General features: G+C 34.2%; 1 protein-coding gene across 1 annotated transcript; it reads left to right on the forward strand.

Annotated features, from left to right (window-relative positions):
- On the forward strand, nucleotides 1-26,209 carry LOC102803400 (FAD-dependent oxidoreductase domain-containing protein 2-like). The gene is made up of 11 exons (XM_078006992.2): nucleotides 1-39; nucleotides 7,741-8,098; nucleotides 15,093-15,272; nucleotides 17,744-17,995; nucleotides 21,480-21,716; nucleotides 21,958-22,136; nucleotides 22,592-22,757; nucleotides 23,403-23,524; nucleotides 24,586-24,669; nucleotides 25,346-25,454; nucleotides 25,960-26,209. The coding sequence occupies exons 2-11, from the start codon at nucleotides 7,770-7,772 to the stop codon at nucleotides 26,120-26,122; spliced, it is 1,821 nt and encodes a 606-aa protein (XP_077863118.2). The 5' UTR covers nucleotides 1-39; nucleotides 7,741-7,769; the 3' UTR covers nucleotides 26,123-26,209.
- The last annotated feature ends 1,356 nt before the right edge of the window (nucleotides 26,210-27,565 follow it).

Raw genomic sequence — 27,565 nt, forward strand, 5'->3', positions numbered from 1 at the left:
CCGCTACGGTTTCACGACTGGCAGTGCACAGACGGCGAGGTAATGTCGTACTTTTTTTCATTTCTGTTGTGTATAATGACTTGTGTACGTGGAAAGTGTAGTGTGGAAAGAAGAGTATTGTGTGGCAGGGTCACTTAGTGTTAACGTTCACAGCAATTGTTTTCGTGTTTGGGTCTTATGTGTTGAATTTATACTGGATAACGTGTGTTGCGGGTGTTGGCGGGTGCGAGTCTCGACTCGCCCAATATTGTCGTTTACTGGAACATATAGAACAGCAAATTGACAGCCTAATTTCTGGATCATAAAACATAAAAAAAGGTCAATCATTAGAAATAGAATACTGTAAAATACTTTATTTTATTTGGAATTAATTTTTGCTGAAAAGATTTTTTGAGCGTTTTTAATGGAATTTATTTTCCCTGATTTTGGATGATTTGAATGTAAAATATAGGAAAAAGGGTATATTCACTGGATTTTATGTACACTAATTGATTTGATTGAATGATTTATTTCACCAGAAAATTATGTATACAATAATTGAGATATATAAAGGGGAAAATTAACATACAAGGTAATATGTACACAACTTGAATAATTCTGGTGTGGATCATGAAAATAGTTCTGCAGAACTAGTCTAATTCATGGCCCTATCAATTAAAATAAATAACTAGTATGAAAAGAAAGTGGTATGGTAACATGAATGAGTAAGTACTTAATCAGAAAAATACATGAGTAAATTAAATATCTAAGATAAAACAAAATAGCAGTAAGTGTTATGCATCATTTGGACGACAGGATGCTCACTGTGATAAGAGCAATTTTTTCAGTGCTGTTTTAAATTGGTTTCTATTGCGTAAACCTTTCACTTGTACAGAAAGGGAATTCCAATATTTGACCGCTGAATATGTGAAATTATGTTGGGAAAGTGATAAATTCATTTTCGGAACGACAAGTTTCCCCTGGGAATGGCTGTTGTTGGGTAACGATGGGAATGCTGATCAATATAATAACTGATATCATGGGCAAAGCGATTATTCTTAAGGTCAAATATGAACAAACAAGTGTGATGTTTGCAGAGTTTGTTAATTTCAAGGATGCCAAGCCGTCGAAAGAGAGGTGCAGAGTGCGTATATAAATCAGAGAAGGTGAGAGTGGGTCATTTCATTTGTATAAGCTTTTTTTTATAAACGTAGAATTGGTTCAAGTAAAGTAAGTATGTCCCCAAATTTCAATACAGTATTGTAGGTGCGGGAGAATTAAACTATTGTATAACAAGAGGAGGATAGATTTTGGCACATGATGTTGAATACGTGATATAATACCCACTTTTGAACTGATTATTTTACTCATTTTCTCAATATGTGGTTTCCATGTTAGGGATGGGTCGATGGTTGCACCCAAATATGTTGTAACCGAAGTACCCTCTACCCATGTACCATCTATATCTATTTTACTTTGCGCATTAATATGACGTTGGGATGTTTTCAAAATCATATAATTTGTTGGCCTTGCACCAGTTCACAACTTTGTTGAAGTCTTCATTTATTCTGTCGGGATCAACAGTCGGGCTTTTCAGGAATTTAAACAGGTTTCTATCGTCAGCGAACAACCGAAAGTTACAGGCGTCAGTCGCTTTATTGGTGTCTTTAATATAAATAAGAAAAAGTATTGGACCCAAGATGGACCCTTGGGGAATTCCGCACTTGACCGTATTGGAGAATGACGAGTTACCATTAATATTTACGGCCTGTTGACGGTTTTCAAGATAACTATGAAACCAAAGAAAAGGAAGACCCCTAATACCATAGTATGTCAGTTTTTGTAAAAGAATGTCGTGGTCGATTGTGTCAAAGGCTTTTTTAGGTCGCTGAAAATACCAAAAGTAATAATCCCTTCATCGATGCTATCAGTGACAGCGAGCTCTGTGCTGTACTTTTTACGAAAACCGTACTGAGTATTTAAAAGAATGTTAAATTTGTCGAGAAATGCCATAAATTGATTTTTAACCACAGATTCAATTATTTTACTAAGCACAGGCAATACTGAGATTGGTCTATAATTATTTATATCTAAAGCAGATCCTTTTTTAAACTAGGTGTAATTTTAGTATATTTTAATGCATCCGGGAATTTTGGGGGTCAGAGAGCAGTTGACAATATGCGTGAGTGGACCGGAAATGATATTAATAGCGTCAATCACAAATCTTGGATGTATGTAGTCATATCCCAGATCTATTAATCCGCTATTACTGACTATTAACTACTACTGCTAGAAGGAACATATTGCACAATGTGTTGATGCAGTATAACCTGGCCTGTATATACATTGTTACATTATATACATTCCGAACTCGTAAATGGGAATAGGATGACCCAGTCTTAATTATTTGTGGTAATCCCCACTAAATTCAATGCATGATCACCCTAAAAAAACGTTATTAAACTAAAACTATTGATGAACACTTTTGAAGACATTGAGACACTTTTGAAGTCATATTAATTTGTTATCTTCACGAACAACTAATGCAAAGTTATTAAACTAAAACTACTGAGTGACACTTTTGAATACATGGGCACACTTCGTAGGGCATATTGGTTCTATTCACGAACAAAAAATGGTGACATAAAAGCAAAGTTATTAAACTATAACTATTGAAGTATACTTTTAAAAACATGGGGACACTTTTGAAGTCGTATTAATTTGTTCTATTCACGATCAACTAATGGTGATATTAATGCAAATTTCTTAAACTAAAACTATTAATGGACATATTAGATCGGTTTATTTACAAAAACGTAACGGTAACATGAAAGCCACTTTAATTGACTATAACATCTTTGCATACAAAGCAACACTATTTAAAGTTATGTGAAATCTTTGTGTTCATGAAAACATAATAGTGACATGAACGCAAGGTTATAAAACCGAAAGTATTGAGGGAATATTTTATATTGACTAGTTCTGTTCGTTACTACTAGTTGGCTATTGAATGACAGTTATTTTACAACAACTAAGATGGGGCATTTTTTACATGTAAGAGCCACATTACCGTCACGGCAGTTCATATGTTTAGGCTGATACACGTCATATTATCACATAGATTACCAGGATTATAACACCATGTACAAGTACAAGTAATTTATTTCAAATCTCTAATTGAAACCATGTTAGTAGCAATACTTATCTTAGTGGAAATATTGTTAAAAACGCAGTCACCCAACCTAGACATACATACAGTTTAATGTATTTTAAAACCACGGATATTATGCCAGCATTACAAGAAACCGATAATTGCAATTATAATAGGAAGTCTCACAAAAATTCCCAATTGCACATGTCTGAGGATATTCTAACTCCTGATCAATATCCCCCAAATCTATTGGCATAATTCAAGTTGGAAGATGGAGAGAGGAGATGCGTTGTAAGTATATCTAGGCTGTGTTATCAGGCAATAGAGCTTCTAATAACTTATAAAAAGAACAAAAAAGAACCCCCCTCATAAACTAGTTAAATGGCCATTAACCGTGATGCAATTTTAAAGTATATTGATTAAAATACATTTTAGCTATAGCCAACTTTCCCAGAGATGGCAACATCCAAAGATGGTGCCATCAAGTACTAGTACTGGATAAGACAGTTGATAACAACATAAACGCTGCTAGGTCGGAAACTGGCAGGGTGTAAAAGGTAGGTCGGATATTTTTATGACAGATCCCCCCAATTAGAAATGAGTCCCTAATCTGGTCAATACTAAAATACACAGACTGAAGTAGCTAATAATAGTTGCTGTTCCTATCCAAGGAACCTAAACGAGAACCTCTGAAGTCTTACTCAAAGTGTTGGTAATGATGTTCAAAAGGTAACAAGTGCAGGCGATTGAACTGTGTGAGGTTTCGAATACTAGTTTTGATCACATGCTTACAAAACAGATATTGGTAATCTTTCTGTCACAATAATCAATACAAACGAAAAATCTGTAATATGAACAGCCTTGCTCTATTGACTAACCAAGCTAAAAGAATCAAATAATATTCATGTTCCTCAAATGATACATTTATTGTATTACAAAATACAATACTCCCTACGTGTATTCATACAAAGCATTACAACAATTTAAATCACCTGAAAATTTGACAAATATTGCGATTACCAACTTAAGCACATATACTGTGGCTTGAACTCCAAAATTTAATCCTGAATTATTTTCTCTATTAGTATTTACTTTCCCATTAAGACGTTTTTCTAATACAGCAAATATTTATCTAAACAGTATTTATCTAAACCATGTTACACATTATTATTACAGAGTGGGTAAAAATATTATAGAATATAATGGCCCAGTTTAATACAACCAATGGAAATTAAAGACTAGAGAGTCTGAGAGATTTGTGAGAAATTTTTTGTGTGTGCTTGGGGCCTTTGAAGTAAACATAAGAAATACTATTATTTAATTGTACACTGGTGGTTTGTGGCGTGATTATTTCCAGAGTATCTTTGCAACAATTTAAATCTCATTTTTTGAGATATGAAAATGATCTTTGCAAATTAGATAATTAATATGCATGATTAATTCAGCCTTAAATTAATCACTTCTATGTATTACCCCGGAGCACCTGTAACAAGTATCATTGAAATCTAATTATTGGAAAATATGCTAAGTCATGCAAATAAGACAATTACTATACACAGATATGAACCAAAAAATTAAACAGGCCTGTGGAGTATCCAAGATCATCTACATAGATGTCTGATGTATGTGTTGTGAAGTATGAACTTGATCGGCCAAAGTACATGCGAGATATGTTCCAGATTTTGTCTCGGAAAAAAGAGACATGCTTGATTTCAATGAATGTATGGCACTAAAATGGCAGTCATGGCCATCTTGTTTTAGATCATGAAACAAAGACTGTTGATATATGTATGAGGTTTGAGATTCAGGTGTGAGCCGAGACACAGGCTGACAGACAAATGCATGCATGCATGCATGCACAAACTAATACATGCACAGAAGTGTTTTCAGATTTTGTTCAAACAATGACCAATGGGTTATGCGTTGTGGATTTGTTAGCTAAACATGGTTTGAGAGACAGTGGATACTACCAATGCAAAACATTGTAATATTCATTCGAATTAGATTAACTCCCATTACCACCATATATATATATATATATATATATATATATATATATATATATATATATATATATATATATATATATATATATATATATATATATATATATATATATATATATATATGTATTTTATCTTAATAAAATCCTCCCACACACACATATTTTCGACATATAAGTGGAAATGAAAATTAGAGAATGTTTCACTTACTTATAGCTTGATGATAAGTGGCATTTTACACATGCTTGCAATTAATCAATAGAGATACCATCCTAAGCCCTTCTCTTTCCTCAGCTCATTGAATTTGTCAAATTCCACCTAAATTCAAAACAAAATTTATTCAAGTTTGCCAATTAGTATGTATAGATCCATTAAACTAAAATATTCACAACTATGCAGTGATACTGACGAACAAAAATGTTTACCTTAAACTTATAACAAATAACATTACAGGTTTGAAATTGTGAACACCATGCTGTCATATTTTCAGATATTCATATTGAGCTTCTAACTTCAAAATACGAGTAGATGGTAATGTATTAATATATAAAAATATTTTACTTTTGAATAACTTAGACCTTTAATAGAAGAAAATAATACATCCAACAGTGGAGAGTGGAGGTTAAATACGATTTATAAGTGCATGACACGAGGCACGGAATGTAAATATATTATTTTGTGTATACTGGAATAAAACGTACTAATAATTCAAAATTACGTACGTATTGGAGGCCGTGGCGTGTGTGTTTTAAAACGATGTGTGCATTTTAAAAAAGGCGTGACTGCGTTTTAATGGTATGTGTGTTTTAAAACGACGAGTGTGTTTAAAAATGACCGATGTGTGTATGTATGTATGTGCATTAAATGTATGTGCATTAAAAAACGATGTGTGTATTAAAAATGACGTGTGTTTAAAAACAACGTGTGTGTTTTAAAATGACGTGTGTGTTCTAAAAATAATGTGTATATTAAAATGACGTGTGTGTTTTAAAAATGACGTGTATTTAAAAACGACGTGTGTGTTTTAAAAATAATGTGTGTATATTGAAATGACGTGTGTGTTTTAAAGTGACGTATGTGTTTTAAAATGACGTGGGTGTTTAACAAATTATGTGTATATTAAAATGACGTGTGTGTTTTAAAAATGACGTGTGTTTAAAAACGACGTGTGTATTTTTAAATAATGTGTTTTTAAAAATGACGCATGTGAGGTCGAATGAAAATTTGTGAGTAAAAAAACAAAACGCGTGCTTTAACCTATTTACGCCTGTAGGAGGCGCTATTTATGAATGATTTTGTTTTCGTGTGTGTGCAAAAAAAAAAACGCGTGCATTAACCTTTTGACGCCTGTGGGGGCGCTATTTTTGAATGATTTATTGTGTGTGTGTGTTAAAAAAATTGCGTGCATTAACCTATTCACGCCTGTGGAGGCGTCGTCCCAAGTGGTAGCCATTCTCGTTTGTGGATTTCTATAACGTCAATAAGGTACGTACAAAGGAACGTGTCCAGCACGAACGTTTTATTCATTCGGCGCTATAAATTTCCCAACACTGTAGAGGCCTGTCGAGTTATTCGTGTGGTTGGTTGCTGAAGACAAGAAGACAATACGTTGATATCTAGGCCCATGGGACCGAATACTGGTCCATCCATAAAAGTGTTTTGTAGCATAGCCATATGTATATTCTACTACATAAGGGAAACCTTACATTGGCTCAGTGTTTAGTGTGAATTTGCGTGCAAGAATGTTTACAGCATTTACATCACACCAATTTAGTAAAGTATTACATAGCAATTTTATTAGGATAATGGTGACTTCATACTGAAAACAAAATAGGATAAAAGACCCTCAAAAACGACGTAACTCGTGGGATTCATTGTTATTGATATTGTCTTCAGCCGAATTGAGCGAATACATCTTGTTCTTAAGTTGTATGTTATACAGTAAAGTGCTGTTCCACGAACTAACTATATACCATTGACTGAAGTGAAAAGATAAAATTACATCAATTGTCTTGCATGCGGTGTGCTAAATATGGTGTACATTTGAGGATAGTGAGATAGCGCCCTCAAAGGGACTAATTATCAGTCACTTTTTTTATTGGTCCCGGGTGCAAATCTGCCAAATCAGTTCAGCCAGCCAGGCATAATATTCGTAGCAGAACTAACATTCATCGTCAATACCCATCCAACAATGATTACTGTATTTTGCTTTTCTGACAACCATTCATGTGATACTTTTACATGTGTATTTTAAAATTGTTTATGTTGATGACTGTTCTTATTCAACTGTGACGGATCCAGAAAAATGTAATGGGGGGGGGGGGGGGTCCAAGCTTCGCTTAAGATATACGGAGCGTAAATCGCAGAAAAGCTATGCGTAATCCAGATGATATGAATCGTCATGCGTTGGTGGATCCGCCACTGTTGTTCAATTTAAATTGTTATCGATATGTTATCAATATGGCCATTTTCGCAGGTTACCAGTTAATAAAAGTGGTGTTCCTATCTCAGACTGCCAGTCCCTGTCTGTGTGTTTTTGTCGTGGTAATTAGATATATTGTTGAATCCAAATATTTATTTAATATTGACTTTTTTTGTATTTTGCAGAAATAAAAACATATCAAATCAACTAAGCGATGATGTCAGTGTCTCTTCACACAGTGGTAATCGGAAAATGGACCCTGATCACGTGCTTTGTGTTTGTAACCCACGCATTAGGATTTCATCAATATTGCTTAATCGGCGCCGGACCAGCCGGTCTACAGATGGGATACTTTCTGGGGAAAGCTAATCGTGATTATGTAATATTTGAGAAGACGAATATGCCAGGATCCTTCTTCGAACATTACCCAAGACATCGCAAGTTGATAAGCATCAATAAGATCAACACTGGGAGTACAAACAAGGAGTTTAATTTCAGACATGATTGGAACTCCCTTATTGGCGATGGCGATCTATATTTCAAGTAACGTTGATTTCTTTAATTAATTATTTATTAATATATCATTAAGGATATTGAAATATATGAGTTCGTAATTCCATTGGGTTTTTTCTAATTCTTTATAATTTAAAAATCAAAATATATATTCCCAGTTCTTTTGAGATTGATATTTCCACCAACTAAATAAGTTGATCAATCTCAAAATTATGAATAATTCATTTAGGATATAAATTCCATTCATTTCGTAATCTTAAATTTAACTGTTCTTTTCTACACAGTATTTACGATTAACATTATTATAGCAAGAAAATTATACAATACCATCAACATTGTACGAGAGTCTATCGTCACTGTCTAGAAAAAACATATGCTGCAGGATTCTGCTTTAGTATAGAAACAAGAATGATCACAGTAGCTACGCATTTAGTAATAGCGAGCTATCTTAAAAATGATCGCATAGCAACAGCTAAGCATCTAGTAATAGCTATTTATCAAAAAGAATAATCGCATAACAGCAATTACTCGAGTTTCTTGGTTGTACAACATTTGATCTTGACACAGCATATTCTGTTCTAAAAATTCAACATGTTATCTACCTTGTTTTATAAACATCAAGCGTGCGCTAAAATGCGAAGAGATGCATGGCGCGCGTAAACAATGGTGCAAGGAAGGACAAAAATACTGTTTTAAAGGGGAGCAGAGGTGTGGCTTTTGACACTCTGTACATGACATTTGAGATCTATGAATGAATTCTGTCGATAAAAATAACTTGTATGTGCTGCGAAATGCCCTAAATATCGGGTATAAAACGGGCTGTGAAGCAGACGACAAACGTCATCAGTGAACACTGATAATTGAACCCATTCATGCTAGTATGTCAATCCCAGAGAAATGCTACTATGAAAGACCTTGTTAACTGACTACTTAAAAGTTGAAACATGGCGAAATGTTGTGCGTATTCATGTTAAGTTTCTCGAAATCCCAAATAAAAAATCACATTGTTGTTGCGAGATCTAACCTGAAAATGAAGGCACGTACAGCGCTCTAGCTATAGTAAACAGTGAGTAAATAAATATTGTTTGAGTTAAAAACTAAATTAGAAATACGCTAATATCACTTGAACTACAGTAATCATTTCGCCCAACTTCCCACTTTTAATCGACCGCTTATCGCTTAATTTCCGACCGCACTTTATTTTTCGACCAAAAAACGACCGCATTTTTATCGTAATTTTTCTCTCACCGACTCATTGAAAACACCGACCGGTCGCCCAAACACTGGTCACTTGCACAGGAGTGATCGAAATAGTGGTTTTGAGTGATATAGTTTGGGGATAAAACGGGTACTAACTATTATTAAATTCCGCACTACTCTTCAAATCTATACCACATTGTATCGTTCGCGGACGAAACTTCATCCGTGTCCAATATTAAATAACTGACTTTGCGTAATTATTATGAAAGCGATATATTACAATGTTGAAATTTTTAGAGCCGGTACAACATTCTAAACAAATTTGCGTAATTAGAAAAGCAGCGCACTAAGTAAACGACCTCAAAATAATATACAAGTTTGCGTACAGCACCGTTAGAACTAATAACAATTTTACAAGATCGACGCGCGGAGCATGAAAGAAAAAGATTGCTAATGGTAACGCGCCTGTTCAGTGCGTGACTTGGGGGGTCAAACTTCGGTCAGCACACACTTGATGTCAGCATCGCCGCGCAGTAAGTTACGCAATGAAGCTAAAGTTCAATTGCATCCCAAAATGATGTCGTTGATCACTCAGTCTTTTGCAAAATATTATAACTAGTTTCCAAGCTTTTGATGCAGCCAGATTTATTTAACTTTGTGGAAATATAATCTTTTTAATTTCCCAGTCCTTTCTGTTCATTCATTGTCTTGACAATAAGTGTGAATTACTGTGCGAGCTTTTCGTACCCGACCGCTGTCAGTACGGCGTCATTAAAGGAAACATCAAACCAAACAGCATAATGACCCCTGAAGAAGAAGCTCTACAAATGTAGAAGAATGCAATTTACAGTTTTTTTATATCACTTTTCATTCTCTAGATATTCAACTTTTCATCAGTATTATGTAGTCAGCCATCTTGATTTTCACGCAAAGGATTATTGCATTCTGGAAAATGATGTAAGGTAGACATGCTCATATTTCAGTTTGTTACATAGAAATAAAGTACAACTCCTCTCTAGATCTGCCTTTTACAAGTCCTCCACGGTTTTCCACACTATATTCTCTCCATTATTTAAAAATAAAATGAATAATAACAATTGTACAAAAAAACACTAGGGAAAGAATAACCTAAGAAGAAGCCACATTGGTAAGCACACAAATTAATAAAACGTTCTCTGTTGCCAGGCATTTAAATTTTAAGATTTAGTATTTGTGTACTTAAATTGTGTATTAAATTTTGTACTTGTTTAATACTGGAGTGCACTGCTAAATATTTGTTGTTGAAAATAAATTATCCCACAGTACTTGGAAAAGGGAATTACAGTGTCAATTTCTTACCAACCTTTCAATATTCAATTATGTGAAACTTCAGGCTTAAAATTATTCAAATTCTTGTGTCCTGGCTATCAGTCTCTAAGGTTAATGTTAATATTGTAACTTACCCACAGTAGCCTCTTCTTATTGTGTGATCCAGAATTGGCCCAGCAGTTCCTAGTTGTTTTCATAAGGTGGGGGAATCTGTCATCTTCAGACTTCAGTACATGGATTTGATGTCTTGTAGGTAATAAAAACCCTAGCTTCACCATGTATTCTGTACAATCTTCTGTTTTGGGAAGCCCCATCAGATGTAGAGGCCATCACATTAAAACCATAGAGTTCCCAAACATCTACAGGTTCTTTTACCAGTGGAAATAGAAAATTCAATGAGATTGATGCGGTGGCAAAATGTGCAATGGGGCAATTTATATGCATACAAATAGCACGCGACAATAAATACCAGCATATATGTAGCTACATCAGGTTTGTCAAACCTATCATTATTCATGTCTTTCTCAAAAGTAGCCAGGGAATTGTTAAAATCACCCATGTCAACAAAACCAACTAACTGTCCCGAGCTCTTTTCAAATACAACGTCAGCATGGATTCGTAACTCATCTGGAACCAAAACTACATACATCTGATGATCTTTTAATTCAGAAAAATTGCACTCCCTGTATAGCTACTCCATTGTCAATCTGATTAAAATCTGATGTAGTGTACAGGCTTTAATTATTTTGGCTATAAACTTATTTTAATTTTATTTTTTTATTACTTTTGTTATTAATGCCTTTTTATTTTATTATTTTACTTTGATTGTATAATTTTTTGGTACAGAAAGATTGCCCGTGGAGTAACGCTACACTGAAAAGTAAGCAACTGACATCCTGTATAAAAGGGGGACTGTGATTGGTTGTTACTTACGTGAGATTTGAACGGGACTTACATAGATAGGCATTGGATCAGATCCTTGTTGGCTTTTGCAATTACCAACACTTCAAAAAATAAATACTAGATCAAAATAAAATAAAAAAAAATATACAAAAAAAAAGCCAAAACTAGGATCTTATTTTAATCAGATTGCTCCATTGTGTCTCCTGAAAATCCATTGTCACTTTTAGTCCAATGTGTATAGTCAAACACTAGAATCTTTCAGTGTGCGAAAAGCAGCACCATTTTATGAACATTGGGTGCCATCTCCTGCCATTGGGGTCAGGACTGCTAAGTGCTTTTATTTGTTGTTTCCCAAAACAATCTTTGGAATGTTCCTTCACCAAACTCTTTCTTGATGGTATCATCATATGACTTGGCCATTTCCTTGAAACTGTGGGTGGATTCGGGGTCTATTTCAATACCATTTTCTTTGATGCAAGCCTGTAGTTTCTGCTGTAATCTAACTTCTCTCATCTCTAATCTCCTTTTGGCCTAAATAATATTTTTTGTTCTTTCATAAAGCTCATTGCGACTCAGATGAGACAGTGGTACCTTGTCATTGTTGTGGATGGCATACAAAGTATTTCTGAATTTACAGCGAGCACTACACCTTTCAATGTAACCTTTTAACAATATGTCACAATGTGCTGATCTAACTGCAGAATGATGTATAGTTCCATCTTTGCTATTTAACGTTACTTGCTGTTGTCGTCCCACAATATAGCCATCTCTTCCGTAACTCCTGAAAATTCCACTCCTTGCAACTGCTAAACTATGAAATTTGTTATCAGGATTGGCAATGCACATACTAGCAGAATGTACCAAGTTGATTAGTTTCAATACTGTTGTTAATGATGTCATGATCCGAGGCAAACATCTTTATAACACACCAGTGCAGATCTCTGTGAATGATTATTGTCTTTGTAATTTCAAGCTGCTTTGCAGAGTTCTTTTAAAGACATAGGAACTGTATAGAATCATCACCAGCCTGGTATACCCAACCACTTGGTAGACTACATCTAGCCAGTCCTTGTCTGGTGAGAAAATATGGCATTGTATATGTGGGTACAAAAATGTATAACAGGTAAAGTGGGTACATGCAGAGACACATCACTGGGATATGCTATGTTGTTACTGATGTCGTCAGAAATGTAGGTCTGTACCTGTGGTGATTCTGTAATAGAAATTGTGCTGTCTATGTCTTGAACATTACATGCAACCTCTGCAAATTCCATAAGAATGCCATCATTACTAGTTGTATAGTCCGGAATTGTTGTGTCATCAGCACCGAGTCATCACAAAATATGGTGTCCTTAGGAGCTGTTGTGACCAATGTTGTGCCCTCAGGAGCTGTTGAGCCCAATATGATGTCCTTAGGAGCTGTTGTGCCCAATGTGGTGTCCTTGGGATCTGTTGTGTCTAATATGGTGTCCTTCAGAGCTGTTGAGTCAATTGTGTTGTCCTTAGGAGCTGTTGTGCCCAATGTGGTGTCCTTGGGATCTGTTGTGCCCAATATGGTGTCCTTCAGAGCTGTTGTGCCCAGTATAGTGTCCTTAGGAGCTGATGTGCCCAATGTGGTGTCCTTAGGAGCTGTTGTGCCCAATATGATGACCTTGGGAGCTGTTGTGCCCAATGCGGTGTCCTGAGGAGCTGTTGTGCCCAATATAGTGTCCTTGGGAGCTGTTGTGCCCAATATGGTGTTCTTAGGAGCTGTTGTGCCCAATATGGTGTCCTTAGCAGGTGTTGTACCCAATATAGTGTTCTTAGAAGCTGCTGTGCCCAATGTGGTGTCCTTAGGCGCTGTTGTACCAATTGTGTTGTCCCTAGCAGCTGTTGTGCCCAATGTGTTGTCCCTAGGAGCTGTTGTGCCCAATGTGTTGTCCCTAGGAGCTGTTGTGCCCAATGTGGTGTCCCTAGGAGCTATTGTGCCCAATATGGTGTCCTTAGGAGCTGTTGTGCCCAATATAGTGTCCTGAGCAGCTGTTGTGCCCAATATGGTGTTCTTAGAAGCTGTTGTGCCCAATGTGGTATCCCTAGGAGCTGTTGAGCCCAATGTGGTGTCCTTAGGAGCTATTGTGTCAAATGTAGTGTTCTTAGAAGCTGGTGTGCCCAATGTGGTGTCATTAGGAGTTGCTGTGCCCACTATGGTGTTCTTGGGAGCTTTTGTGCCCAATATGGTGTCCTAAGCAGCTGTTGTGACCAATATGGTGTCCCTAGAAGCTGTTGTGCTCAATGTGGTATCCCTAGGAGCTGTTGAGCCCAATGTGGTGTCCTTAGGAGCTGTTGTGTCAAATGTAGTGTTCTTAGAAGCTGTTGTGCCCAATGTGGTGTCCTTAGGAGCTGTTGTGCCCAATGTGGTGTCCCTAGGAGCTACCAAAATAAAAAGTTAATTTCGAGCCCTGAAACATACAAAACAAATTATGATGGACTCTCATCAATTCGCGTCCGTATAGGTAGTGTATTTTAATTTTTGTTTCAGTCATGCTTCCCCCCAAAAAGAACTCATTTCTCTAGAAGACATGATGCTACTCGAAAATAAGCTGGCCATTTTGTAGTAAACATGTTCATTACGACATGTTATAATAAATTCAAAAGACAAGTTTGTGAGAAAACGGGTCACACACTTGAACTGGCAGACGAGTGAACTGTTAATAAACAACACAAACCTCGTGGGTAGCATTTCTTATGGCAGGTCCAACATACAACCTCTCAATCTCCCGCATTTTTTGAATATTTTTCCTAATACAAACCATCTTTCATATTTTAATGGCATGTCAACGACGTAGTGATAAGAAACGAGTCACCAAATGTGACGGTCAAATCTCCGAGTCAAACAACATAATAACGAGAACATGATTTGTTGAACGTATTATCCATAAAGAAAGACTGCTACTTCCAATAAAAGTGACCACTTTGTAGTAAACATTGTTCAGTTACAACATATTGTAATTTTAATAAATTCGAATGAAAAAAATTGTGAGAAAACAAGTCACACGCTGAAACTTGGCGAAACACCAGCAAACAGTTCATATACGGTGTGAGATTCATTGGGAATCTTTATGTACAGCATCTGTGTGCTGACCCAGTGGTACTGAGCTATCACAAAGACTTTCTATGAAAGCATTGTAGAAGTTCTTCTCGTTGTAGAACGACCTGGTCAAATCATAAAATATCCTAAATATTCGAATCGAAATCACAGGCACGTGAGAACAAATAAACATGACACTCGAGATTCGCAAATCGGCAAATGCTCCTTATCCCTGTAGGCAGATGCGCTTCCCGAAATACCACAATGCGAATTAAAACAAATCCTAACAACCTTCCGAAGAGATGTAGTTAAAAAGTCATATTGAAATAAATGTGTTTAGGTTGAAATTATTTATTATTTATTCTGCTTTTATATTTGAGGTCATCTATTAATATTCAGCGTTGAATGATTATTTCTAAGCGCGTGTCACGTGAACAAGTAAGTAATATAAGGGCAAATGTTTATGGTGAGATAAAACGAAAGACAAAAGATCAACCTCAACTTCGGCTTAGTTACAAATTAGATGTTTATTTTATTATTTCACAGGGAATTTTCAAGAGATTTTTTCCCAAACGCTGATGTTATATTAGAATATTTTCAAGCATATAAGACCAAGTACAATATACGTGTACAGTATAATACAACGATTGTGAATGTTGGACGTGATAACACGGCTGTGAGTTTATTCTCATTAAGAGACCAGAAGGGTACTGTCCATACATGCAAGTAAGTACTGTACTATATAATAGTAATATGTTTAATATGATTTTTATGTATGGTATTTTCGAATGCGATGCCAATGTTCAGGATGTCGATGCATATTTCATTACTTGGGGTTGGACTCGAAAGGGATCCTCTCTTGGTGAACTGATATACTCAATATTGAAATTCCGATGGAACTGAAGTCAATGTTTTTTGACTTTAAGTCCTTAAACCAAGAGGAACTAAATTCACCATGTGTCTCAATACTTAGGTTGGTAAGACCATATAAGAGTGCCTATAATTAATTATTCCACAACCCAGTGCTTGACATAAAATTGTTTCTAAAGATAATGTCATGACTTATTATACGTTGAATTACGTCACGATCTGTGGTTGTCTAGTTGGCATTTATGCCATAATGTTTACTTGCGAGTCCCCAGACTTTTCAATCAATGTTGTTAATACTGCTTGCATAAAGTGTGATGCATTAGTCCATACATGTCCTATCAATAAACACTTTAATGACACATGTATGTCTCCGTAAAACACCAAGTTTTATTTTGAAAAAGGGTATTTTTGTGTGTTTACCTTGTGCTTAATTTTTATCAAAAAGTGTTTTAATTACTAAAAAAAACACTAAATACTAAAACAATACTGTTTTGATAGAAAATATATATTTTTTATTATATAATACACGTGTTTTTCAATTAAATCGGTGTGTTTTAATGAAAATTATAAAAGTGCTCCAAGATTTACAGTGTGGCTGCCATAGCTTGCTTAGAATTACATATTACAAAACAACATATATTACATATTAATGAGGTAAAGAAACATTTATATTGGTGTGATTAAGGATAGTAAAGCCTTATTGTCATTATTTTGTAAATATCGACATGGTGTTATAACTATATAATAGTTTGCTTGGAATTTATGCATACTAATGAGATAACTTGATAAACCACATCACCCCCACCACTCTACCCAGAAGCTACTGTGCAATGTACTGTGCTACTGTGTGATTCCAAACTCAGACAATAATTTCAATTCCGTGATATAATATATTGCCAATACAATGAGCAGGGTGACGGAAACCTTTCCTTTTCCCATGGTGCATTGTCATAAAATATTATAATTTTTATTGTTAAATAAATCAATATTCAGAGTAATTCATCAGATTGATAACAATACCAATTATAATTTAAATTAACATTTGCATGTTAATTAATTATATATAACAATGAACACGTCTATAATATTTTGTATGGACTGGATATGGCTTTTGCGGCCAGAGGTCGCGCGTCAGGGTAATAATGAGTCCAACTAGTCGTTCGGCATATTTCCCATCCACTGAATTATTATTACCGTCAGCAATTATCGAAGCGCAGGTGATAATCTTAAATTACGCACGTTGTTTGTAAACAGAAAGTAGTTCCAGGAAACAGACGCGTTTCCCGAATATGGTAACGGGGCCCGGGTTAAATTTGGAAAATTACTGCACGGCTCGCGTTTCCGGATTCCCTTAGCGTTAAGAATATGATAAATAAAATAAATAATAAAATAAAACTATATGCCACAGAAACCTATGCCACACTGACTAGTTTTATAATTTAAAACTTAAATTTATAGTTTGAATTATAGGAAAAACAACATTTTTATATAGATAAACACAGATACACAGATAAACAGTACAGATGCGCCTTCTGTTTTTATAGTATATGATTCACACTTATTTTATTCGATGAAAAAAAGCATCTAAAAATTATTACATGACATATATACCCATATACAGTGTAGACTACATATAAACTAATGATGGTGCGAAAACCTTGTGATTGTCTTCATGTCGTAAAATTTAGACTCGTCAGCCACATGGCTCTAACGACAATGTAGCTAACATATACACATGTATGTACCTTGTCATAATAAACCCATTTTATACTCAAAACAAGATTGTCCAGAGACAACTAAAATACTTGGTACGAAGAAGACCGAAATCATTACTTACTTAAATAATTGTACTTGTGTTGTTTCATACATGTATACCGTGTTCTGTGAGTACTGCATCCCTAAAAATACTGAGCAAAGTGGAAAACATAGTGACGTAATACAATGGCCATCTGGGTATACTGTACATAATACAATACATTATATTTATTAATGACTTAAATCATACATTAATTAATCTAAATTATTCGCGTGACAAAAATTAAAAAGTGTTAAATGTATATAACGAGCAATGTTGTCGGCGATAAGACATTAATCATTGTTTCTAATTGACAATAAAATAAAAATAATATATTAATGTGAAATTTAATTAATTTGAGAAAAATAACTTTGTGGAAAAGTAAGACGTGTAATTTATGGCTTATTCACAAATGTGACGTAAGTTTAATTCAATATTTGTTATCACTAAGCAAAATTCACCATATAAACTGATATATGATCCCCATTGTAAATTAAATTTAATCGTGCAATCTTTTGTTTTCGCTTGACAGGACTGTTATCGTCAGTACCGGGATAGCTATACCCAATGTGCCAGACTATGAAGGCATTGAAAATACCATAGGCTATGAGGACATGCCGATGAACATGTCGATGTACGATGGGAAAACTGTGCTCATTCTTGGCAAAGGTAACTCGGCCTTTGAAACGGGGACAGCGATATCGTATGTTGCGAACTTAGTTCATCTCGTGTCTAATAGAATAGAGGAAGACGCTTGGAACAGTCATTACGTTGGCGATGTAAGGTAGGTCAACATTTTCGGCATGGTACCGGGGGATCGCTGATCGTCTTTAAAAAAATTATCATGAATTCCCTACTAACTTAATAACTCAGCAAGTCAATGTTGTATTCAATCCTGACATGAACATAGCTTCAGTCCCAATGTTGTTCATTAAAAATACATTTGATATATAAACAGCTTTGTATATATGTTGATATATTTTTTTTATTTGATCAACTCGCACGCATCCCTAAAAAATATTCCTTTTTTCCGCTCTATTTTAACTCTCCTGGAATAGGGAAGCAAAACAACTTTTGAACGTGTTGGTGAATATTACACTCGTAATTACATCGTCGAGAACTCACTTTTCACTCACAAATTCACTTGGAAAATGTTCAATAACTCTTATTGTAACTTTCCTCGTCAAGTGTCAAAATACCAGTAGAACTTCCAATGCGAACATTAATGATCGGAATTTATTTGGGTTTGTTTTGTTTCATTATAGGACCTTCGCAGGGCATATTTGGTATTTTGAACGCCTTTGCCTAGAAATTCTGGGTTGTATTGGTGCACTGTTTTTCAACAATAATCTATGTTTTATACGTGAAAACTCGTGTGGTGGACAACTGGTGATATTGATATAGAACACTAGACATCTTGCCTGAATTGTTCCTATATGTATATAATATATTTTTTATATATAGTGTTCTTTTATTGGGAGTTTTAAGAGCCGTAATTGGTTTGTGCGATATAGTTGTATGTATCGTCCACCGTGACGTCATTGTTTACTTGTTGACAACTAGCGATGCGCATATTAGACTGGCATAGTCTGGACTTCTTTTTTGTTTTACAAAAAGAAATAATTAATTGTTCTTTTAGTCTTGTTAGTGTGATAGCGTAAACTAACCTGGCCGGTAAAGAAATCCCGACTGGACGCATCTGCGGTCAATTGACTGCTATTAATTATTCAATATGTCACTGATTATTCATGAGTGGATGTGTGAAAGTAAACACGGTCTTTTAAAGGTTGATACGATTCGATCGCAGATATGGATACTTTAACTTGATTTTCCCAGAGTTCTGGGTAAATCAAGGAAATAATCGCTGTTACGACACGCCTGGTTGGCTGGAAATGAGTATGCGCACTTATTCGGTCTCCAGTACGTATTTAAACCCCAGTAACGCGACTAGGTGCCTGTTGTTTGAATTCCAAAGAAACAATCAATTTGGAATGTCAATGCGCATGCTCACATTCTGGCGCACTGGGATCAGTAAACTCATGATGTGAGGTGCAAAATTGTAGAACTAGACCTTAGGATTTGTATATACAGCACAAACAATCGGGTTCGAACTTTTGGAATGACAAGTTAGAATATAGCCGTTTATTATTACGTTTCAGTGCATAAACATTGTAGCTAGATGTTTAGAATGCATAAATATTAATAATATTTACCCAATAATAATAACAATAACAAACACTGAAAAATAGTAGCAAAAGTAAGCCACACACAAAACCAAATACGGAGAAAAACAAATGGTAAGAACAATATATATATATATTGGGTAAAAAGGAAATCATAAAGTAGCTTACTACTAGTCTAGTCTGATTTCCAATATACACTGGAAGTAAATTATAATATATAAAGTGGAGGGCAAAAATTAAGTATATTAATATGAAGATTAACTAATCAAATTAATAATTAACTAAATAAATGAATATGCAATACAAATCAGTGATAAATAAACACATAGCTTATTAGTCAATAAATGAACACTTATGTCGACACCACCACCACGGAAACACCGGCAGCGCCCTATGGCCGGAGATGGAAGACCAAATAACGCCGGGCAACCGCGACAGTGGTGCCGTCAAAACAAACCTGATGACATACAAAACTTTGAAGTATAAGAAAACAAGTTGTGGAAAAATAAATTAGGTTAAAAAAAAGAAATGAATAAATAAACAACATATATGTCTAGTTTTCTGTCAATAGTAATTGCTTAATGTTTTTTGAACGAGCTGCGTGAGATAATTGACCTAATTGTAGCCGGGATATTATTCCATATTTTGCACCTGAGCATGTAATCGAAAATTGACCAAAAGTTGACAACAAAAAGATTTTGATTGTGAAGTTTGATATGAATGATGGATAGGTTTGAAATAATCATTAATATTATGGGCAGAATTATGGTGGATTTAAGTCATGGGTGAAAGTACATGTGACTAATTTGTGCATTTTATAGATATAAAGGATGTTCTTGAATAAAGGGGGCCGAGTGTTCAGTGAACGAACTAAACGTCATTGCGCGAACTAACATTTTCTGGGTCATATAAATGGCATTTAAGTGTGACTTATATGTATTACCCGAAACCTCCAGACCATAATATTCGGCTGTATAAGGGAGTCATAAAGCAATATTAAAATGTTAAGGGTATGACGTGTCTAAGTTTAAATAATTATTAAATAAAATAATTTTAATTTAGTTTAAATAAAATATTTATCCACTGGGGTTATTTTTGTCAAAAATGTCAGAAAAGATATGGCGAATTTCTAAGAAGTGGTCATATATACAGCACTAGTACACTTATAAGGATATTTTTGTCTTGACGAGTTAGGTCATGGTCATGTAATACATAGTGTCTAGAGTACACAGCCCCCGGAAAGTTTGTATTGTTGCTCTATTGTTACAAAATATCAATATTCCCTAGCATCTCAACTGTGACCAGCCATGGCGGCATACCATTTCCTTCCATGAATTGCAGGATCAGTTTTGATTTATACCAATTATGTCTTAAACGGTTCTCGTATGTGAATAGTAAGATAGACAAGATGACCAACTTGAATTTGAAGTCTATACAAAATATTTTGATGGATTTTGAACCCTGAAATCACACCATTCATAAATCTGCATAATGACATAAATGTCATCCTTGGGCAATTTTTCTAATTTGCATAAATTTACAATTGCAGCCCTAATACCATAAATCAGTATATAATCATCTCTGGTTACCAATTTTTAGTGGTCTAAATAACAACATTCTCCTTAGAAGATATGTTCTCAGAACAAAATGTGATAACTTCAATTTGTATATATACAACATTATGTGCATATAATTAAGACTGCCGCATTAAATCATGCAAATTAGAAAATTTGACATTATGTCATCACGCAAATCCACCAAGTTTATGGTCCCAGAGACTAAAATCTATTAGATATTGTAAATCCAGGTTCAGCTCGAAAATACTATTTGACTACAGGAATACTGTTTTTGTTGATAGACTACCAGCTTCTAGTGCCTTTGACAGCTGGATATTTTAAATAAGAGCGAGCTGAGCCAACCGCGTGAATGGCTACGATGGCATCGTAACAGAATCATTTTAGTTGGATGTAGAAACCATAACACCAATTACCAATTACAAAAAAGTTGAAACGCACTCTAAAACTTAAAACTAACGACTAAGTGTAACAACATAATTCCTAATAAGTATTTTATTCACACTTTTAGGGCTGTCAACAACGAATTGTATGATACCTTCTATTTAAAGTCTTTAGATGGATTATTCGTGCTTGCTACGGGAACCGGCATGGAACAACCACGATTCGTGAAGGACGAAAGCAGTGAAAAAATAAGTATCAGGTTTAATCATTTGATATCGGACAAAGATAATTACATGTTTAGATGGGAATACGACTACGTCATCAGATGCACGGGGTTTGTCTTCGACTTCAGTATTTTTGACAAGTATGTAGTTGAATTCAGATCATAATCATTATCATTATTACGAGATGGGTTATCGCTACTCTCGAGAAGAACGTTATCCGCTCCCATGCGTGAATTTTTTCTCTGTCTGCGTGTTTAACCGTTAGCAAATTCAAATGAAATTGTGTACTTAATTATCTCAATATACACACTACAATGATATTCCCGTTCAGATACTGTGATGAGTCATGTCGGTTTTATGCAATACTTGTTATTTTTATAGAACATGCCGGCCGAAACCGAAATTCCCGTGGAATAAAAATCGACGACCTAAATACCCTCTTATAGATCACACCTACCAAGCAGTTGACGTTCCTGGGTTATACTTTGCAGGAACAGTGACACACTCGCTGGATTTTAAGAAGTCGTCTGGTGGTTTTTTACATGGGTTCCGTTACACAAGTAAATATGATTGTTTTGAATTAACATACATTGTACCTGCAAAATTATTATATATTAACGAGTTTAGATTAACATAAGGATATTTGTCGACATTAAATAACAACGTTTTTTTCTTCAAAAAACGGCACTGTGCGTAGTGATTAATTATTCTTAATTATATTCATAGTCGCTCAGATTTAAATTTAAATTGTTTTGGCCTTGCAGTAAACTTACTTGCGATTGACAGCATATCACTGAAAAGTAACAGTAAAGTAAAACAGTCTCTTTCATCCGCTGTACCTTGTTATAAGACTACGTTAATTATATTGTTAATAAGATCACGAAATTGTGACGAACACGATTAATTTATTTTGCTTGTGATATTAGTAAAGAAACTCATGCACGACAAGATTAGATTTAGATTATGGGAACGAAGATTTCTAACATTTTCGTTTTTTGATATACTGATGTTTCAGCACAGGCTCTTCACCGAATACTCGAATACCAGAACCATAGAAAACAATGGCCGTCCATTAAAATGTCAATTTCAGAATTATTGAATCATATTATCAAACGAGTGAATGAAGCTTCTGGCTTGTACCAAATGTTTGGCGTATTAAGTGACGTCATGATATTATCAAGGTAGGATTTCAGCATTATAACAACTTTAGTGTAATTCCTGCACCTTTGCATTTTGTGACAATGAATATATTACTCTGTTTTTATTCTCAAAGATGGTTGCGCCATGCTTTCTTCATGCACGGATTATTTCGCCCATTGTTGTCTTCACATTTAATTAATTATGATATGAACACCTCGTCTATTATTCATTACATTCAAAATAAACAAATTATACAATATTTATAAATGTATATATATTATTAATTTGTCATATATCTTTGAAATATTAGGATAAATATTTTTGACTTGTGATTATTGTGACCTCCATAAAATGTCTCCTATTCTACTTTCATTTCTCCCTCATAATTTCAATTATTCTTTCAATTACAATGGTGCCATTAGTACGGATTATTTCGCCCATTGTTGTCTTCACATTTAATTAATTATGATATGAACACCTCGTCTATTATTCATTACATTCAAAATAAACAAATTATACAATATTTATAAATGTATATATATTATTAATTTGTCATATATCTTTGAAATATTAGGATAAATATTTTTGACTTGTGATTATTGTGACCTCCATAAAATGTCTCCTATTCTACTTTCATTTCTCCCTCATAATTTCAATTATTCTTTCAATTACAATGGTGCCATTAGTGATGAAAAATACGAATATCTGGAAGACTATCCAATACAACTGTTACCAACTTTTAAAAATATTACCGGAAAAGAAGCAGACCGAATTATTGTCTTCACTCTGCAGTACGGATCTGGAGAAGGTGGGAATGTCTTTACTGTGTTGTTGTCGTTAATATCTCATGCCCTGAGTGTGTGATTGCTTAACATGTCCTATACTGATATAAGTATAAATATGTTGACACATTGTTGGAAACAATTCTCATTACCTGACTATTTTTTGTAGAAAAACAACCCACTTTATAGTGTGAAATTTTCCCAACAAACAAACTACAGCTCTAGTAGCTATTATTAGTTAGTGAACTTTTCTGGCCTACCATAAACTCTATTTCGGAGAACTGACTAATTTGTATAAGGAATTCGATTGTTGCAAAATTCTATTTGTTGCGGAAACTACATGTAAATTTTTGCAAATTATACATCGTTATCTCACTAGCGTTCACAAAATGTATGTTTGCACATTTTTCCTGGTAATTTAGATGTCATTTTAAGATGCTCAAATTGTACTCCAAGCGGGCGACACTATAAAGTTTAACCTAAAATAAAAGAAATACTTAAAATGTGCAAAATGCTATTTCTACAGGTAAAATTATATTTTGCCGTCCCTAAAGGGTTGCTCTGTATCGCATTATTTATTTAGATTAGCATTGTTTAGTGGTGTACATCATTTTCCTTATTGGTGAACGTGTTTATTTGAAACCCGTCATCCTTTCTCGGGTGTAGGTGAGCACAGGGTTTCAGAAATATTTAGTCCCGTCATTATCGGGTATTTATCGGGGTAATCAAAGTTATTATAATTTCACGTTAAAAGTGTATGGTAACCTTTTATTTTCACCGGTTAGGTTGATAATAATACTATTACGACCTCAAATTGTATTCAAAGGTTGTTAACCAGTTATCCAATGCATGTATGTAACTAGCCGCAGGTATGCACCATACTTACTATATAATATATTGTTACTTCTGGCATGGTATTTACATTCTGATTACTATTTTACGTGGTGTTTATAGAACCAGTATTTTAGAGACAAACTTTCGGCATTCAAAAAGAGAAAATAATATTATTATAATATTGAAGTACATTTAATTCAATTTTCCACTGACTGTTTAATTTTTTCTCTATTCTGCTGTTCTTAATATTCAGGAGTGGAATTAAACATAGCCAAGCAGGCGCATACGTCCTTCTTTCTGCACCCGATGTTTCATTATTACGAGCGAATACCAACAGGTAACTACCGTTACAAATTAAATTCTGATTCCTAATGTATATATATATATATATATATATATATATATATATATATATATATATATATATATATATATATATATATATATATATATATATATATATATATATATATATATATATATATATATATATATTCAAATATTTTGCGACCAAATGTATTTTTTTCGACATGAATAACAATGTTAATATTTATATCTGGATATTGTAATAGAGTTAGGTACAGGACAGTGACAGTGAACAATTTGGTTAGAATTGAAGGAGGTTTGGTTAGTTCACTTTTGCGCTAATCGATAAAAAATATATATGTATTATTGGTAAACAAATCAATAAAATATATTGTTAATCCAAAATTTGTTATAATTTTGGTGAAAATATGTGCAGCAAATTTTTCGAAGTTGTGACGTAATAATAAACAAAGACACAATTCAGCTCATCATATATTTCACACAACAGCACTAGGTCTCCAGCAAGGCCATAATGAATCCAGAATACAACTCTAACATTAAATTGTCCTGAATATTCCTATATTTACCAAATATGTAAGAAAATTAAAAAAAATCTATACCTAATAATAATAATAATAATAATAATTTTCTTTGTCTTACAAAGTAAACTGTAATTTTACCTAACTATTTTTATGTTCTGTTGATAGATAAAGATATGATTATGCATAATAAGCTTTTATACAACGGACTGCCTCGGCCCACCAAATTGCACCATATAACGTCAGATTTTAGGACGTCATGGTCTACACCTAACAGGTAAATTACAAATACTCTGTATATATTAGTACGCCATATATGTTTCTCGCAATTCGAAATTCGTTTTGTATCGTTCATTCGTTCGACAAAAACAATCACAAGTACATATCGATCAAACAAAAACATTATGCAACTTGCCAAGAATAGCAATTTCTTATAGCTGACGTATTAATAAAACCATTTTATCAAAGCTTAAATTCCAATGTAATACAGACATGTTTGTTATTATGTGATTGATCACAAACTGTGAACAATTAACCTGACACGTCAATTGAGAGAGATTCTTATCAATAATAGTAAATTATTTGTTCATCAAATTTCTCAGATCAATGTTTCGAGATGGAAGCATAAGTGGCATGATATATAATGATCATTTTAACAAAAACCTCTTTAAAGAACACAAACAAAATTGTCTTAATTAATTTTGATTTTGGAACAAAGGGATGAGTTTATCAAACAAATTCGGTTGAAATTTGTATATGAATGTTATTTTTGTATCTTACAGTCACATTCTACCACTTCGTCGATTCCTGGAGTCTTGTGTAGGGCAGGATCTGCGATATAATTACGACGACGAGTGTTTTCAACTGACTATGACGCACAAGAACCCACCAATCGGGTGTCAACAATCCTATGCGAGTGGTTTGAGGATTTCGAGATCAGCTTAATATAGCGAAACGACTGATACAGCTGTGTACGATATTTCATTAGTTTAACAACATCAAAATAAATAAATTTAATTTGATTGAATTTAATTTGCTGTAGGTTTTTTAACTGTGATGAGCAATAACAATGTTTTGGCAAAAAACCCTGAAATTTAAGTTGATTTTGTATCAATTTCTTCACAGTTATATCTTGGCATGTTCTGTCAAACAATTACACGATTATTTGGTAATATGGACAACATAATTGATATCTAGGTTAATATGCATGCTCGCCACAGAATATTCAAGCAATCAAAGCCATGCTGACTGATTTGATGACATTAATAGCTTCAACAAGAGAAGGACACGTTGACATAATCTGCGATTTGATGACAATATTTTCTCTTCCATTTCATAGAGGTTTACTGTTGCTATAGTGACATATACGTACACACGTTTCTGTCGTTGCAGACAACTTGCATGTTTAAACTAGACGTCATAAACATATATTACAGGAATTTTATAAACAATTGTTTATTAATTGTAATTGCAATTTTGCACTCCTGGTAGACACCTGATCATGCCAACGGCAACAGTTATTGGTCGGTCACGTGTTTGTCTGCCACGCCATAGAATTTTTAGGAGAAAGAATTAGGAAATCTTTAACAGGAAATTAGCAGCCAGACGTTATCTTAGCTGGCTGATTGGGAAATAAAGCTAAAGTAACTGTAATCCACTAATGTATATTCCTTTGGGTCGAACCTAGTATCTTTACAGTATCTGCTACTGTTATCTGCCAAGTGAATCGTAGTCCCGATACTCTACGTTCCGTTCATAGCTTTATGATTATATGTTCTTTAGAGTGTTTAGAGTCCCGTTGCCAATCTCATTCTGAACTCATTCATAACGTTTATGACAAGAATGTTGAAAGGGAGCGTGCACCAGTGAAACCAGATTAAGCATAGATTATTCAATTTTGATAAGATTAACGGTTTCGAAGAACGCATTCAATCACTTTAGAACAAAAACGAGTAAGCATAAACATGGGAAGGAAGGCCAGACTGATGCCCTATGTCAATAATGATAGGTAATTTCACAGTTTATTCATTCATGTTTCGTCACTGGATTCCCTAATGGTGTTTGAGACTGAGAACATACTAAACCAATTAACACCATTTTGTACATGTATTGAGGGTGTATGTTTAATTTTTAACTATCAAAATATATTCATATAATATAATAAAGCGTATAGATTGAATCAAAGAATAATTGGGTTTTCTTAAGTTAAATACAACCACCAAAAATGATGAGTGGCTTAGCCACAATAAAATGAACTTTTATGAAAAACATAATGCAAAGTAGAGCATCAATATTTTTTTAAAAATTTTTTTGCTAAAAAATCTGTGAAGTTATGCCATCTAGCTTTTAGGGCCTTTGGATTTTTGCTTTTCTGAAAAGCAAAGTCTA

Source organism: Saccoglossus kowalevskii, chromosome 17, assembly GCF_978046115.1.
Source record: "Saccoglossus kowalevskii chromosome 17, keSacKowa6.1, whole genome shotgun sequence".
Taxonomy (NCBI): domain Eukaryota; kingdom Metazoa; phylum Hemichordata; class Enteropneusta; family Harrimaniidae; genus Saccoglossus; species Saccoglossus kowalevskii.